The 16,462-nt window shown below is 43.8% G+C and overlaps 1 protein-coding gene across 1 annotated transcript in view; it reads right to left on the bottom strand.

Moving 5' to 3' along the window:
- USO1 (USO1 vesicle transport factor) overlaps positions 1-16,462 on the bottom strand; it is a gene marked incomplete at its 5' end in the record, with an annotated part of 36,648 nt that overhangs the window by 17,822 nt on the left and 2,364 nt on the right. Inside the window, 8 exons of the mRNA XM_035900279.1 lie at positions 23-163; positions 901-1,079; positions 2,723-2,843; positions 3,472-3,527; positions 3,680-3,782; positions 5,113-5,213; positions 8,695-8,706; positions 10,877-10,956. Of these exons, the coding sequence (XP_035756172.1) occupies positions 23-163; positions 901-1,079; positions 2,723-2,843; positions 3,472-3,527; positions 3,680-3,782; positions 5,113-5,213; positions 8,695-8,706; positions 10,877-10,956 (793 nt within the window). The remainder of the gene's footprint in view (positions 1-22; positions 164-900; positions 1,080-2,722; positions 2,844-3,471; positions 3,528-3,679; positions 3,783-5,112; positions 5,214-8,694; positions 8,707-10,876; positions 10,957-16,462) is intronic.

Below are 16,462 nucleotides of genomic sequence, written 5' to 3'. Positions count from 1 at the left end.
ACACTTATTTTCTCCCTCTTACTTCTGTCAAGATATCAGCAGGACCTCCAGTTGCCATCAGGATCATGCAGAGCTGCTGTAACAACCCGCAGTGAAACATGGCCTTCTGACAACTGCTGGTAGCCCCAGGAGGATTTGTGGGAGACACCAGTACCCGCACAAGCTAGAAAAAAAAGAAATGTTCCTACATTAAGAAAGCCCAAGACCTTCTGAAACACAAAATAATTATGCATTTGGCATTTAGCCATGAAACAGAATTGCTCCTAAAAATGGAGACAGAAGATATAAAATACCATGTTCACCTTGTTACTACATACTGCCATTTGGTTTTAAGCTCAACGAAACCCTCTAAAATTGTCAAATAACTGACTCCAATGCAAACTCTGCAACCAAAAGGTGAGAAATCAAGCTGCGACTGCTCTGGTATTGGGCTCGCCATTTGTCAGAACAACATTTCACAAGTGAGAAACTACCTTCATCATTAGTGTTCAGCTTTCATACAAAGCACCACGGAACAGGAAAACATTATTTCATTTTTTTGGAGGGGTGAGCAGAAAGGAAGATGCCCATCAATCAGTAGTTATGAACCCATAGCAACAGCAGCTACTAGCACTGGTTAATGCACCATAGCCATACATGAATTCCTATAGGAGGATTCTTTAGACAGAACACCCCTAATTACGTGCTTAACTCAAATCATTCTTACACCTTAAGTTACACGAAATGAAGGTATGCGATATACCAGCCGTTACAAATCCACAGTTTGGCAATAGTCTTTGTGCGCAAACCTCATGAATGCTGGTAGCTAATTCTGAGCTAAAGACACCACTGGGATTTCTTCACTGGAAGGCAGCTGACAGTGTTGACACCAGTACTGCGGAGTTAAATGAAGTGTTTTACCTGCAGCATTAGGTGAAGATTAGTTACTTTCTGTGCAGACCACCCACAGTTGTCATCTCCAACTTCAAACCAAGGCTTCATACGCTGAATGTATGACCCTTCTTTGAAGAAATTCTGATTGGAATTATTATTCTTCAACAGGTTTTGTAATAGGAGGAGACAGTCTTCCACTACTATTCCTGGTGAGACAAAAAACCAAAAGATTGAAAGATGACACATGGAAACCTACCTAGCTTCTCCACGCACTACATGAGTCCTAGATGGAGCAGAGCGCACACTTCTGAACTCTTTGCTCTTAAACATTGGATTTGGATCAAGAACAGTGAGCCTCATGCATGAAAAAATAACCAAAGGTTACTCTAAATTAAATACATTGGTGTTGATCCAGCGTATTTCCAGGCCAACTGCAACTGTTTCTTCCACAAGTCCGAAGCAAAAATGGTATTTCCAAAGAACATACAGTTTGTAAGAGTTAATTGGGTAGGAATGGGAAGAACTTGAGACAAACACAACCACTTTGTGTCTTAGAGTAGACCTACTTCTGAGTCAGCTACACTACTGTCTCCTTGCATTGTAAGCACTAGCATGAAGTTCCTCTTGAACCACATCACGATTCAAATGCAGCGATTCTTACTGGATTAGACATTCTCTCTCTTTAATCACTCGCTACATCTTCAACTCATTTCAATGATGCTTTTTGGATTATTTTGGTGGAAAAGCAATTCTTGGAAATAGCCCTTACAATCAGCCAATTGAAACTCAACTCCAGGGAGCCGCAACAGCTTTTTTTCCCCTCTGGTTTTATCTGTACTGAGAAAGCACTGTAGATGCTCATCAACTATGTGCTCTGTGAAGAGAAAATCCTCAGACAACTCTGTCCAGAAGACAACACCAGTAACAGCAGCCTGCTGCCGGTACTGCTGGGATGCCTCCGAATCTGGGCTCGACAGAAAGGGTAAAGACTTGCTCCTGGCACTTGAAAATGCACAGGCAGCACCAGACTTGGGACTGGGAGAAAGAAAGAGAGACCAGCTGGCACAGGGAGGAGGGGGGAAGCACAGAACTCCTATCGCTTGGGAATTTACATACCAAGTCTCCTAAAGTTATTAACTGCCTAAAAATAGCAGCTTTGAATCAAAGGTTTGCTTAATCTTTCCATGCCAACATACCTGGAATAATTCAGCTGGGAGAGAAGCATTAACTGCTCCTGCAGCCCACAGAAAGGTCACAAAACAGCAACCTGCCTTGTTACTGAAATAGACCCTGTAGCAAATTACAAGTCGTAAACTCATAATGTGTTGCTAATTAAAAAAAACACCTAAGCACTGCATCATTTTTGCTCATGCTTTGATCCTTTTTTCCCCCCAGCAGGTAAATGATTTGGCAAGGAGCTGACCAGAGAAGTTATTAGTGAGGCTGAAGAATTCAGCAAGCTGCTACTCCCAGCCACTCCAAGTATCCAAGGATCTCGCAGGAGGAATGCAGATGCTTAAGACTGTAAGTGACAAATGCAGCATACACATATCTGACACTGCCATTTCAAAGTACATACATTCACACACATAAGGCAAAGAGGAACACACAAACTCATGCAACCCATGCTCAGAGAAATTTATTTATGTTTTAACTAAACACCTCAAGACCAGTTTTCAAAATATGCTCATAGCCTACCTACCTGCTCAGTCTGTTCTTGTTTTGTGATGACCAGGCTGTGTGTTTTGATCCTTCTACCCATTGACCTACCCCCAATTACATACTAACACCACCTGTAAACACTGTCACCTAGTATTTGTGCAGAAGCACAGGACATGCCTTTCTGTACCTCCGTCGCTGTTTCCTTCTTCTGTTATGATATCCAGCAGTCTCTCAAAGGCATTTTCAAAGGCAACAATCTTCTGTATGGCTGCATTACTTTTTGTCAATTGCTGTAACAACAGGACTCCCTTGACAGGTGGGGGAGAGGAGAAATGAAACTTAGTTTTACTACAACTACATTGCTTTTCACATCACAGCTCTTCAAAGCATCCTACATGAGCAGGATAATCCTACACCAGAATCACAGGACAGAACTGTGTGACCTGCAACTCGGCACAGAGCAAAATCCACCACCAACACCACGCCTTAGTTCCTCATGCTTCATGGCACTTTAAAGTAGAAGCACAGTACTGTTAAAAAGGATCCTAAGTGGCTATACAGAACTTGTAAAGCACCTCATCTCTTCTGTGGCAAGTAATTAGAGCATTTTGGCATCCGATGAGTAAAGAGGAAGAACTGAAGTGAACCTGACAGAAGGACAAGACAAAGATCAGCTGACATACTAGGAAAACCCTACTCAGGGGTCAATGTTTGCATTAAACACACAGTGACAGTTTGCCTTTCTCACATGAACTGTGGCAAGACATCCAAAAGCCACCCAACTCAACTGAGGAATGAAATATTCCCAGTTAGCAACCACAATGATATCTTCGCCTACATGTGTTCAACTTAATCCAAATTCTGCACAAGTACTAAGCAATCCAATTGACAGTTACTATTTATTAAGGGGATAAACTGCCTTTGTTCTGTACTTACATCATTTCGGATGACCTCCCTAGAGTCTGCTAGTAAATCCATGAGTCTGGAAACACCTGCAAGAAACATTAAAACAGCATAAAGAAGGTGCAGCTTTTTCACGCTGGAGGTCTTTAAAACATCTTGCTCGAGACTCCTTTAGCCCTCTGCCATCACATTTGCCGAGCTTCCAGCTTCAATTTTATCAGCAATAAGCTCCACCACTTACCCATAGGGCTGACAAGAATTATCTGCTGCACTTGAGGTCCTTGCTGCTTTAAAAGAGATGTAAGGAGTTTCACTCCAGGCCAACGAACATGGAAATCAAATTCCTGCAAAGATGGAGAGTCCTCCATTAAGTAATGAATTCCTCAGTATTCACCTTTCTCTTCTAGACACGACTTGCCAACAAACACCACACGGATAAGGAATTTTATCTCCTGTCCATTTCTTTTTTCATCCATCCTATTACAGCACATGGCCAGCAAGTCAAAACTCTGTCCTGTTCCCTGGTTCTTTCTTTTTTATCACCAGCAACTTGAACTCCCAGCAGTTTCCTTTCCTCCCTCTCCTCTGGGGTAGCTTCCCTAGCTATTTCTTCTTCCTAAAAATCAGTCACTGCGATCCTCCAGGGATCGGGCCATATTCGCCAGAAATCCAAGAGGGAAAGAAAAGCAAGCCCTTCTGTATCATCTTCCTATTCCCAAACAGTAACAGCAGCTTCTCTGTTAAAACTGAGTCTTGTCAGCAAGAGAAAGCTCAGGAATTAATGACTCCATAGACAGACTTGACCAACCACAACCACCCTTTGGGCTCCCCTGGTCAGCTCAAACTCATTAACAGCTGGTGACTGGGCCCACATCTGAACTGCGTCACTTCACAGAGCTTTCTGTACTACTAATCCTGTTTGTTTTAAAGCATCACCTTGAACTAATGTGGACAAGCAGTCTCATTTTAACCCCGTTCCTAGTTAGAAGTGAAAACTGAGCATGTGTCATCCTTTCCTCAGCACCCTACCTGCCTCAGGCACTGGCCAAGACAAACATCTCCGCTCTACTTGCTAAAGAGAGGTGCTGGCTAATCCATTTTCTAACCTACTCACCAAAAAGAATCATCTTTTTACTGAAGACGGACTAAGAAAAAAAAATAAGAAGATATTCCTGTCCCTCTTTCTCTCAAGCACAATCGTACTTTTGGTCTGGAAACAAAACTTTTAACAGTTGAGAAGAAAAAAGCAGTCCTTGAGGACAACAACACGGGAGGAGGAGTTAAACTTATCATGCTGATGGAAAGCCTTCCCCCTTTCTACTTGAACTGCATCTGCACAAACATTACTATCTCATCATCATTTAATGATCATCTGAAAAATTATCCTTCTGTGAGTGACAACAGTTGCTGTAGGTGGAGCAGTAATTTTACTGTTTCTAAGCAAATATCAAAAACACTTTCAGTGTTACCCTGCTTTAAAAGCTGCACTAATGGCATCCATCCAGGTCACAGTCTTCACCCACCTCCAACCCCACAGTCACTAAGGCTAAGAATACCTCTCATGTGACATAGGCTTGAATAGAACAACAAAAACCACAGCTTTATCCATGAAGGGAACCTCCCTGTACAGCACTACACAGCTGTCGGTATTCCAGGGATCATCCTGTTACTCACCTCCACAAGAGTCAACAGGAGCGTGACATTTTCTTGCTGTTTAATGAAAATCTCTGTGAACTGACTTCCCAAATCATCAACTTGTTTTGGTAAGTTTTCTTCTGTAATCGTAAAAACCAACGTATTACAACACATGAGTGGCAGAGCTTCAGGCAGTTGTGATTTTTATTCTTACTATTTTGGGCCATGGGTGATAAAAACTTTTAGACTCACTGCTGTAGCATTAACTGAATTATTTTCAAAACAAACTTGACAAGCTTTGCACAAAAGACAAAACCTACATTACAGTAAACTGAACTTTTATTGAGGGCTATTTTGTTTTAACAACAGGAGGGAACTAAAAATCTACTAAACAATCTCATTTTGGCATTAAAAGAAAAAAATATTGTTTTTATTGATCTTATCCAAACAGATTCATGGTTCTCACCCCCACAGTTGCCCACTACAGATATAACCAAGCACACTCTTAAGTGAGCAGACAATTCAGAGAGAAAAAGAGAACCCTCCCAGCAGAGGAGGAGCAGAAAGCCTCAGAGGGGCTTCATTGGCATGCAGCTGGACTGCTCCAGTAGTGAAGTTCCTCATAAGGACCATTCACTAATGTGCTAAAGCAAAGCACACTTCACACCAGACCTGAAGCAAATGGTGCGAAATAGAAACCATCTAAAGCTAAATGGCTCACACCCCCCTCTTATTTATTTTGGTTTAGCAACAGGAAAGACCTAAATATCAGGAAAGGAGAGCAAGTTTGAAACAGATGAAAAACCTCTCAGTCTTGCCACCTGCATTGGTTTCAAAAGGGAAATTCTGCGCCATTCTCTTATTTACTCTTCTTGCGTAGAATTGGGTAGCACGTGAATTGTGTCTTATACAATTATTTCATGCATCGTTGTCGAACAAACCACCACCAAATGCAAAAGTACCCCACAAACCAACAGTAGACATGCAAACAGCAGCTCTGCACAGCTGCCATTTTTGTAGGCTTAGCGACAATTTACGAAGCTGTTCCACAAAGCAATCCGATGTAGGTACTACTGGTTGGCTCAGCTAAGGAATTTCAGTTGAACAATTGAGGAAGAGCAATTCTAATTCCCAGGGAGTTTTTTATTACACTCTCATTTTGGACAGGAAGAGAAGGCATTGAAATATCCCAGTCCAGTTTCCGAGACCTCAGCTTTTCAACTGCTTAGCAGCAGTTCAAATCCAGTCCCACTCAACAGGGGCAGGAATTCAGACGTACGTCACACCAGCGGCCACCCCCTATGAAAATGAGTCTCTCACTGGGGTTAAAAAACAGCTTGGTTCTTTGCTTGGTTGTGGTTTACTCAAGGCTCCTCATGCCAGCACAGAAAGCCAACAAACACAAATTAGCCACTAGGAGAGTGACACACAGGGCACTACCACTCATGGCCAACTCCAGCCAAGCACCCTTCTCCCTACAAAGCCTCCTCTCCCCACACACCCCCTAGACAACGTGCTGCTTGGCTGCCTTCTTTCTCTGTAACCACCAAGCCCCTCCTGTCCCCCACAGCACACTGCCACCAGCCCAGGCTCTGTTCTGTGTTCTAGGCAGTGCAGACAGCAAAGGCACCGCTGCTCATCTTCCAAATCAGGTTGCCCTACAAATCACGCAGAGGTACATTCAGCACTGCGACAGCGTCCCGTGCTGGCTGATGAAGCTGCAGGCACAGGAACAGCTTGAAGCATAAAGCACAGCAAATACATGGTTAAGGCACTGAATTTCTGACTAGATCAGAAGGTCCGATTTGGTTAAGTCAAGGCAGACCAAGGATTTTTCCTCCAGCTTAAACTGCAGGACTTACAGCCTGATCAAGGAGTCACTAACAAACCATTAACAGCCCAGCAGCTATAAAAAGGGTCAAAGACCACACAATGTTCAAACTCTTTACCTTGTTAGGGGTACAGCAAAACAGAGAACCCAAGGACTCTACCGTGAAAATTTGGTGCCAGGAAAACAATTTTAACTCAACTAACCCAATTCAAACTGTTGGCCATGGTGATTCACTGCAAGGTATCTGTTTATAAGATGTATTTTTTAAGGATTGCTAATAGAGGAGAGAGATATTTGTTACGCCTTTCAGAGATCAGAGTGTAGCTCATCATTTCTCGAAAGTACTATAGCTATGTTTCTCCCTTGAAGCAGGCGTGCCAGTAGGTAGCTTACAAGAGGGAGAGAGAAGCAGCACCAGTCTACTGTAAATTTTTAGGTACAGAAACCATGAAATACTAACACAAGATGACAAAAGGGAGGATGGACTGCATGCAAAATAACTCCAGCCAGGCATGTAGCATCTAGCAGAATGCAAGCCTGATAGTGAGCTCTCTGAAGCTGAGGGGCTTGTCAAGCCTGGGTCACTCCTGCTTTACATGAACAAACAAGGCAACAAAAACCCAGCAGGAAGCCAACTCCACACAAGTGCATCTGCTGCTCTTGCTACTGCAGAACAGGAGCTGAGGACCATACACTGACAACCAAGGAAAGCCCAGAGACCTAATTATTTTTTCTTTTAAATAGACACTTAAGTCAAAATATTTCACTTGGACTTTTCCATGAGCTGTGACTGAACATCTAGTCCTTTACCCAAACTCAGCTACAAGCAGCAAGTGTTTGAACTACGGATTCTTCCTAATCCCAACTCTTGTCCCTGCAAAAGTTCTGGGTGCTAAGGCAAAACCTGAGCAGCATACACAACTGACGCAGCCTCTTACAAGTTCGCTGTAGTTTTTCTTTGTTCTAACAGCTTGACTCTAGTTTAAGATGTTTAGGATTCTTCTATGAAAGGGCCAAATTAAAGTTGTCATTTGTTTTCCTTTTATCTCTTGCTTTTTCCTATCACTATTTCAGAGAGAGAAGCCTGACAAAGGCAGGCAAAGTGAAACTGCATCTTCTACTGCTGTGGAAAAACCACAGATCTTGCGACCAGACTTCTGCCCATGATCAGTTTTGAAATCTACATGTTCACAGGGCTCAAATCGAGAGAACGATTCCCATCTATAAAAATTAGCCCTTAGCAATTCACTGACAAGCAGCACCGCAAACTAGAATTTTAACTTAAAATAAACAGATTAAGTACATTTTGATAAAACCAGTTTAAAACAGAACATGCAAAGTGTTAGTGATAACTTAAGGTAGAAATGAACGCTCTATTTTAACATGCATTGTTTAAAAGAGACACTGTGAAGGATGCCTATGTGCAGCCCATGCAGGTGTTATCTTCAGGGCGTCTTGGGAACACAAAATCTGTTCACAAACTTTTGCCTGTTAAAATCCTACCAGTTCTGAAGCTGCACACCCGCATGACACCCTAAACGGGAATTTGTCATTATTACAATCTCTGGAGATCTGCTGACATTCAGCATGGCCAAATCACATGAGAAATAAAATTGGTAAGAGATTTCAGTTCCAAAGAAAACCTACAGAGCAGAATGCCAAAAGCTTGCAGTAAGCTCCAATGCAAGTCTTAACAGTGTCCTTTTTAAACAGCAGCCAGGGTTACAGGTGTGAGTAGCAACTAGGCCTAAAACGAAGTGCCATATTCATATAAGTAAAGGTTCTTTTACCTTCAGAATCATCTGTCAAGGCAGATAAAAGAAAAAGAAAGAAGAGAAAGGTTTACAAGTTGAATGGCTTTCCAAACAGCACAACCAATAGCAGCATAAGCTCAGGTTTCGAAAGCAGCCATCCTAGCTTTCTGTGGCAGCAATTACTCCTTCGGGTAGTTCTTGTGGAAGTGGCCCAACTAAACAACCCCCTCTGTACCCTTACAACACTAGTGATCACACATACATGACAAGTTTGTCAATTATTTGCTCTTTGGAAGAGACTGCTACTAACTTTGTCGAGTCCATAATCAAGGCCACTGCCACGAACATGGATTCACCAGCACTGTGAAACTCTGATCTTGTTCAAAACCTCTTTCATCAAGATCAGGCAACTGGATGATCAAGGTAAAGGGCAAGTAAGCAAAGCAAGAATTTGAGAGATGGTTAATAACGTATCACAGAAGGATTTCAGCTTGCAAGCCTCTCAGCTACATAAGACAAGACAGTTCTTTGTAGAAGGCACCGTGGAAGGACATACTGCACCACGCAATGCCTACATACTAGCAGAAATTTCATCTTGTTGGAGTAGCCTCACCTACTTCCCATAAGGTTACTGATCACTTAAGGAGCCTTTGAGGAAATACCTTGGGGTAAATACTGCAGACAAGAGCCTTCAACTCCAACAGCAGTATCGCCTCACCTTTTGCCCATTCACAGGAGCATTCGCACTCCACTACACGTAACAGAAACTGGGAAATGAGATACAAGCACTGACAAAAACTCTTGAGGTCCATGGCAAATGCAAAACGTCGGGAACCCACAGATACTCAGTCATCTTAAATGTAGCCTTCTGCTCACACTGTATTCCTGCTTGCCCAAGAAATCTGACAGGGTTTCTCTCAAAGAAGCTGGTATGACAGATTTCCATGTTCATTCACCCCAAAGCAGAACAGATACCTTACAAGCCTTTTTATTTGTTGTTGATGTTTTCCTCTTAAAAGCTTGCAAAGCAAGTCTACAGCCGTTGGCCTTAGATTACTAGTTTGAACAGTGACCAAGCCACAACCTGATTTGCACATATGAACAGAAGTGGCTTTCCAAGTAACACCTGCAACAAGGCACAAATGAGATGTCAGCAAGGCCAACTGAATCCCACAGTTGGCTCTACTACACAACCTGCTTCACCTTAACAGCTCGTGACCTTTCTGGCAGTCACCTTCTTGGCAGCTGCCTGCGTGACTGTAACCGGCATCAGCATCTGACGGACATCGCTCTCTGATCACCCTCCCGAGGCAGCACTTGCACAGCCCTCTGCCAGATCCCATCGCCCTTCTTTAGACACGTCCTCAATGCTAGAAACTGGGAAACTTAGACTGTCCTGCCCTCCGAACCATTCACCCTTCCAGAGCCTGGTTACAATCCACAGCTGGTTTACTTGTCAGAAGCATCTGGCTCTTCTTCAGTCTGGGTACCCACAGCTTCTATTCGTGCATTTAGTTTTAAGAACGTTCTTCTTGCCAAGCCTAATTTAGGTTATCATGTCATTTTCTTCAGCGTACTGATGTTTCTGTGAAATACGGGGTTATTTCTAAGAGCTGCAACCATTTTATTGGCCTTTGAGACCAATTTTGATGGCCTATCAAGACCTTTGAAAATAAAAAAGAGGCAGGAGGGGCAAGGAGTTTCACTGCCTAGCTGCATAGCGTCTACTTCTTCATGTAACTAGCTCGTGAAGGACAGGCAGGGTCTCTTCCTAAAATGCCACAGCAGGGCTGGAAAGAAGGTTTTCACATTTAGCTATAGCCACCTTATCATAGGTACCTGAAATGTTCTCTCTCAATGTTCTCGTTAGATCATCAGATAGCAGTGTCCCATTTGACAATAACAGCCAGAACTGTCCTTTCCCAATAGCAAAGAGTCACTCGATTATTTACAAACTAAAAAAAGCAATGAATAATTCCATTCAAACCTGGCTGCCATTCACAGAATGTCCTTTTTAAAATTAATAAGCAAGAGATCCAGTATTACTTTAATGCAAAGTGCATACAACAGGATTTTTATCATTGTTATAACAGCTACACAATAACAAAGGAGGCCTCAGCATTAGTAAAACACACGGTATTACAGTTCATAGTTTTAACAAAAGCACCAGGGAAAGCACCCCCACCGTTAAATATAACTATGACTACGAAGTGCTTACCTTGCTCCTCCTCTTCTAGGTCATTCGATATTACATTGTAGAGAGTGTCCAAGGCATAGCCAATTATTTCAGAATCTGAACTGCAAATGAAAGAACCACTTTTCTTTAATGACTTATTTCCAGCTACTCTTACAACATTGTTTTTTCTGCCCAGGCAGTTCCCTTTGCAGCATTAGGTCAAGTGAGAAGGGCTGATGTTGACAGACATTTTGTAATACCATGGATCCATGAGCTGCCTGGACCCTCAACAGAGTCAAACTCCTTTTCCCAGTTCCATGCCCTCAGGTGGCCACATCCAGAAAATCTGGTGACACAAGATGACTGCAGGAAGCTTGACTGTAATCATGTCTTCCATGTCCTGAGTCACTCCTTGCAACCTGCTCCTAGAGCATACCAGGAGAAATCTCTGGGAGGCATTCGGACCCCTTCCCAGCAAGTGACCCAAGGAAGCAGCAGACAAGCTTCAGCACCATCCCAAGACAGACACTCCCCCTCCCCCGCCACTACCCCATCAGTGAAAACCAAGGGCCAAAAGCTTGCGCTCTGGGTGAATACAATAACAACTGCAGATTCTCCCAAACAGGCCAGCCTCCATGTCACCAACTCGGACTACACCCAGTTATTAAGGGTTTTTGAACTCCCAAGCATCCCCAGGAAGCTGCCTGGCAGCCAATCTACCCCAAAAGCATTAATTCACCTGCTTACACCAAGACTCTTCAAAAGCCCTGCTGAGAGAGACCTGTTTCTTCTGGGTTACAAAGACCCAACTATCTGTAAACCCTACGCTACAACAAAGACACGGTGCATGAGTTGGGGGGGGGGGAGGGGGGGGGGGGGGGGGGGGGGGGGTGAAGTGAGAATGTAACCCTTTATGCTGCTTGCTTTGGTGCTCAAAACAACAGAAAAGTGTGAAAGCACATGCTGGTCAAAAAAAGAAGGAAAATAAAACCTAACATCACAAAGACAGGCACCTCTGCGCACAGAAGGACACACCTCACAGCTATGCTCGTGTCTTGCCCAAGCATCTGAAGAGCACGCTGTCAAAACACCTCTTGTCCAAACTTTCAAGTATTTGTTTTCGCTGATCTGTAAAGCATACCAAGTAAGGCCTCCACACCAAAGATATATTTGCATTTTAAGCAGCTACTAGGTCAGTTCAGAGCAGAGGCCTAAAAACCAACCTAACCAGCCATCTTGAAAGCCAAGCCTTAATTGAGGCCAGCTCTCTGCTAGACCGCTAATTAAAGATGACAGACCTGTACCTGTTGTGGCAACCAAGGAAACTAGAGATGCCTCAAGGTGATCCGCCAGCTCTGAGAAGACAGAATGGAGCAACACATACCTACATTTCTGGTATCACTACGGCAAGGGCTTTAGCAAGCTGTCAAAGCAACACCTCACCTCCCTTCCTATGACTCTCACACTAAATCTAAAGCTAGAAATAATCACGTGTCAGTGTAGTCTGTTCTGTCACATTAGGGTTCAAATTGAATCCTTGTCCTGCTGATGTCCTCCCAGGACACAGGCAGTTTTCCTCCATGTGTCACAACTCAAACCACCTGCTTTCAAGCTGGGCTGTAAGAGAAACAAAAGCAGAAAAAAGTTCTCATCCTCTGCCAAACTTTTAGTCCAAGTAAGGGAACCTTTTAGTCGACGATAGCAGTCTCATCCAGCAGGTACGCTCAGATTGCCAGCCTGCTTATGTTTTCCCTTCCTCATCATTTTAGTTCCTCCACACAACACTACAAAGGCTAGGGTTTCCTTTTCATCTAACTGAAACAATTCCACATCTGAAAAACACATCAAAATTATTTCCTGGAGACTTAAAAAAACCCACCCAAGCTGCATCCTTGCTTTCCCCTTCCCTTGGGAGGGAAGTCACAGCAGCTACAAAACAATAAGCAAATTTTATGTAGATGTAGTAAAAGCAGGCCTTGTTTCTCTTGTCAGAAGAGGAACACATCACAAAATGAGGACAGACAGCAGCATCCTATCTTTGCTGTTCACTGCCTTGCTACCATCTGCTGTTCACCACATGAAACATTTTATTGATTATTCTGTTCCGACTGAAGCTGTGCAGCTTTTGCTCTGTCATGAAAACCAGTCAAGAAATAGATTTACAGTCTCGGGCATCCATAGAAGATGCAGCCTTTATGCAATGCAACCATCCAGCATAAGCCACCTCAGGCATCTCCCCTCTGCGGGTTGTGCTTTCACGTGGCACTCGACCGAGATGTCAGTGCTGCGCTCCATGAGTCCATAAACAACAGCAGAGAGGAACCACACGGAAGCGAAGGCACCCAAAGCATTGTCCTCTCCAGGTAGGGTGCCTCAAAAATGCTTCTACCTACTGTTGTAAAATGACTGCATTTCACTGCCAGAATAGAGACAAGCATTGTCTATACTGTCAAGAAAAGCATGGCAAAGCCGAGTGTTTCTATCACGCCATCAACCACAGCATGCCTAGAAAGCAGGGCTTTGTTACCCCTAAAATTTCATTACCCCTGACCACTCGTCAGGTAAAAGCTGTCTAAGGGGTAATGCCATTTACATTACCTCTTATGTAAGTTTTAGTCAGAAGCACATTACAATTTGAAAATTTGGAATTAATAGCACATACAAAGCTAAGGTTAGAATTCTTCTTTCTTAAGGCACTTTCTCTTAGTTTCATATTAGGCTCCAAACTATTACAATTGTCACACAAATTTCAAAACCTTGTTAAATGAGGAGAATCAAAACAGTTAAGGATCACCTTGACTTCTCCCACACCAACACTTAAGTGCTACTGGCCTGTTCTGCTGTTAATGCCAAATTTTTTTCTAAATAATCCCTGGTGGGATGTGACAACATCTAGACAGCAAGTCAGGAGAAGTCCTCTAGTAGGTCACAGTTCCTACTTCACATTACAAAATGAACATATGGCCTAACAACACTGCTGTGTGTAAGCGTTTGGGACATTCAAAGGCTGACTCAGGAGCGTTATCGGGCTCCGGGATGGCTGATGCACTTATCAAAAAACGAGTGTAAGTCAGTTTTTCATGGAACAGGCTTTAAGTGCTCGGGCAGGAGATAGAACTTAAGACAGTGTACAGGTAAACCATATAAAAAGTGAAACATGTTCATTTAAGAGGCAGAAGTGGTGTATTTCTGCTCCAGAATAATGGCTGTAAATAATTCGAAGCAACCGTATAAGATCCGAGGACAGAAATGAGAACAGGACACAAGCAGCGTTCACCACGTCAGCACAGCCAGGCAAACCAGGCCTTTTCCCTAGTACAGCTAGGAGGTGAAGCTATAAATGCCTCTCACCTCGTACCATCGGCTTCAGAATTAACAAAATATCAGCATGCCTTATAACGCAAAGAGCTCATGAAAAGCACCATCCCGTACCAGGGAAGTCAATGAGCACAGCAACAAGGCTGCGTACGGCAGGAAAGGCAGAACTACCACTGCAGAGCTGATACCGTACTTGTGCTTATCACTTCAGATTCCAAGAGAAGCAACAAGGGACTCCCCAAAATCAGGAGATACACCAGAGATGGAAGACAGCTACTGTTTTACTCAAGGGCTACATGAATAATAGTTAACATAATTCTCAGAGAAGTTAAGAGCTGTGCTATCATGCTTGGCTGAGAAGGTCTTAAAACCAATTGACTTCTTGATCAGATACTGATCTCACAAAGAACTTAGATGCATCACCAAGTAATCATCTCTTACCAGCAAAGTTGCCTCAGTTTTTCATATTGCTATTACATATGCCAGTAAGACAAATGCTGCTGAGTATCCAACAGTTGTGCACCTTGAACTACTCCATTCATTTTGGTAAATGTATAACAGGACAGCGTGTTTGCACTTGTCACTGTTCTCACATTACAGTACTCTGTACACCAGCTATCCATTCCGCACACGCACTAGGGCTCTGTGGATTCAGAGAGCCAGGCCTGCTGCTGGCTCCTCCCCTGCAGTTCTATCCACCCAAACACCCCATGGCCTCAAAAAAGGCTGGAGAGCAGATTAAGCCTCACCTGGCACAGCCTAACCAAGCCCTGCTTCTACTCAACTGGGATATGAGAGGGGAATCCCCTGGATCACGTACACGTTCTGATGCACACAAAGCACAACAGCTGCAGGAGTACATCCAAGACAACGGGCAGACAGGGTGTAACATCTCCAGTCAGTAAGGTAACAACCATCAGCACCTTCACAGCCAAAAAGCTTCACCTCAGGAGCTCAGTCACCCATCATCAGGCCTAGCTAATAACGACCCAAAAAGCATACTGGCCTAAAGCTAAGCCACACAGGAAAACCAAAGTCACTATTTTGACTTTAGCATACTCTTGTTCCGGTCCTTTCATATTTCTAATCAAGTTAGACCTTCTCTGATCTTAAACTTCACAGCAACACCGTCACCGTACAGGACCAGTGCATGTGAGTCACTCAAAAATACAGTGACATGTGAGGACAACTTGAGTCAGTCACTGACTTGTGCTTTCTCTGAAGTTGCATTGCTGCTGCTTAAAAATAGTCTTCAGCAGCTGCAACACAAAAAAAATAGAAGGGAACAGGAGGAGGAAATGAGCATTCTCCCCTTCTGCAAAAAGCTTCAGGGGGATGCTGAAAGGTCTAAAGATCACACCTAGAGGCACACACCAAAACAGCAATGACAGCACAACAGCGCCCACCTATCAGAGTACCATCCTCCCAGTTCAATATGCCAGTCACACTGGGCAACGGGGACAGCCAAGCCTGCGATTCATTTATCAGACAGTTATTCGGATGAGCTGGCTGCAATTAGTATTCCTACAACTGAGCATCCCCAAAGCCTCACCTCTACAGCCCCGGCACCAAATGGCATGCTCACACCACCTGTAACATGTCTACCAGACACAGGGGCTACAGCTAGACCTCTCGGAAACGCACCACAACATACTACAGTCAGGCCAGCCGACGTGCTGGTCCACCATAAAACATGCCATAGGAAATCAGCCTATCAACATTTTGCTAAAGACAGCATTTTATTCAGCTGAAAACCCAAGTAACAGAAGGACCTATCAACTGTTTTTTGAACTGCAGCCCAAGTCACTCAGGACACTTGCGCAGAGCCACAGCACACACAAATTCCCAAGGAACAACTGGAGCTCGGAAAGCACAGAAAAGCTCTCAAGTTCCTGCCCTGAAGGGTTCGGGTTAGCATCTCAAAGGCAAGGAGATCAGTAGAGCCCCGCCTCCCTTCTCAAAGGTCAAATCTGGCCTGAATGAGCAGATAAGTGGATGAAAGCAGGCTCCTTGACCTAATTTTTTGAAGGGCTTCCCCTTCGTGTCAGCAGGAGTTACTCCTATAACCTTCCCTTTTCCTCTTTCCATCATACCAGTCGCATGCAGGCCTGACTTGCATTTTTAACTACCAAGCCAACAGAATGGAAATACCATGGACTCATGGAGACACCAGCCCCATACCTTCTTCCCAGCCGGCATAACTGGCCAGGCAAGGAAGGCCACCTGCAGCCTTCGGGTGAGCGCTGAAGGGTTCCCTGTCCTATACACTAAGCGGAGCAAGATGCCTCCTTCTAGACACCGATTCTTATT

The sequence above is a fragment of the Egretta garzetta genome, unplaced genomic scaffold (genome assembly GCF_000687185.1).
Source record: "Egretta garzetta isolate BGI_Z169 unplaced genomic scaffold, ASM68718v1 scaffold378, whole genome shotgun sequence".
Classification (NCBI taxonomy): Eukaryota; Metazoa; Chordata; class Aves; order Pelecaniformes; family Ardeidae; genus Egretta; species Egretta garzetta.
Note: the sequence above shows the minus strand (reverse complement) of the source record. Positions and strands in the feature narration are given on the sequence as shown.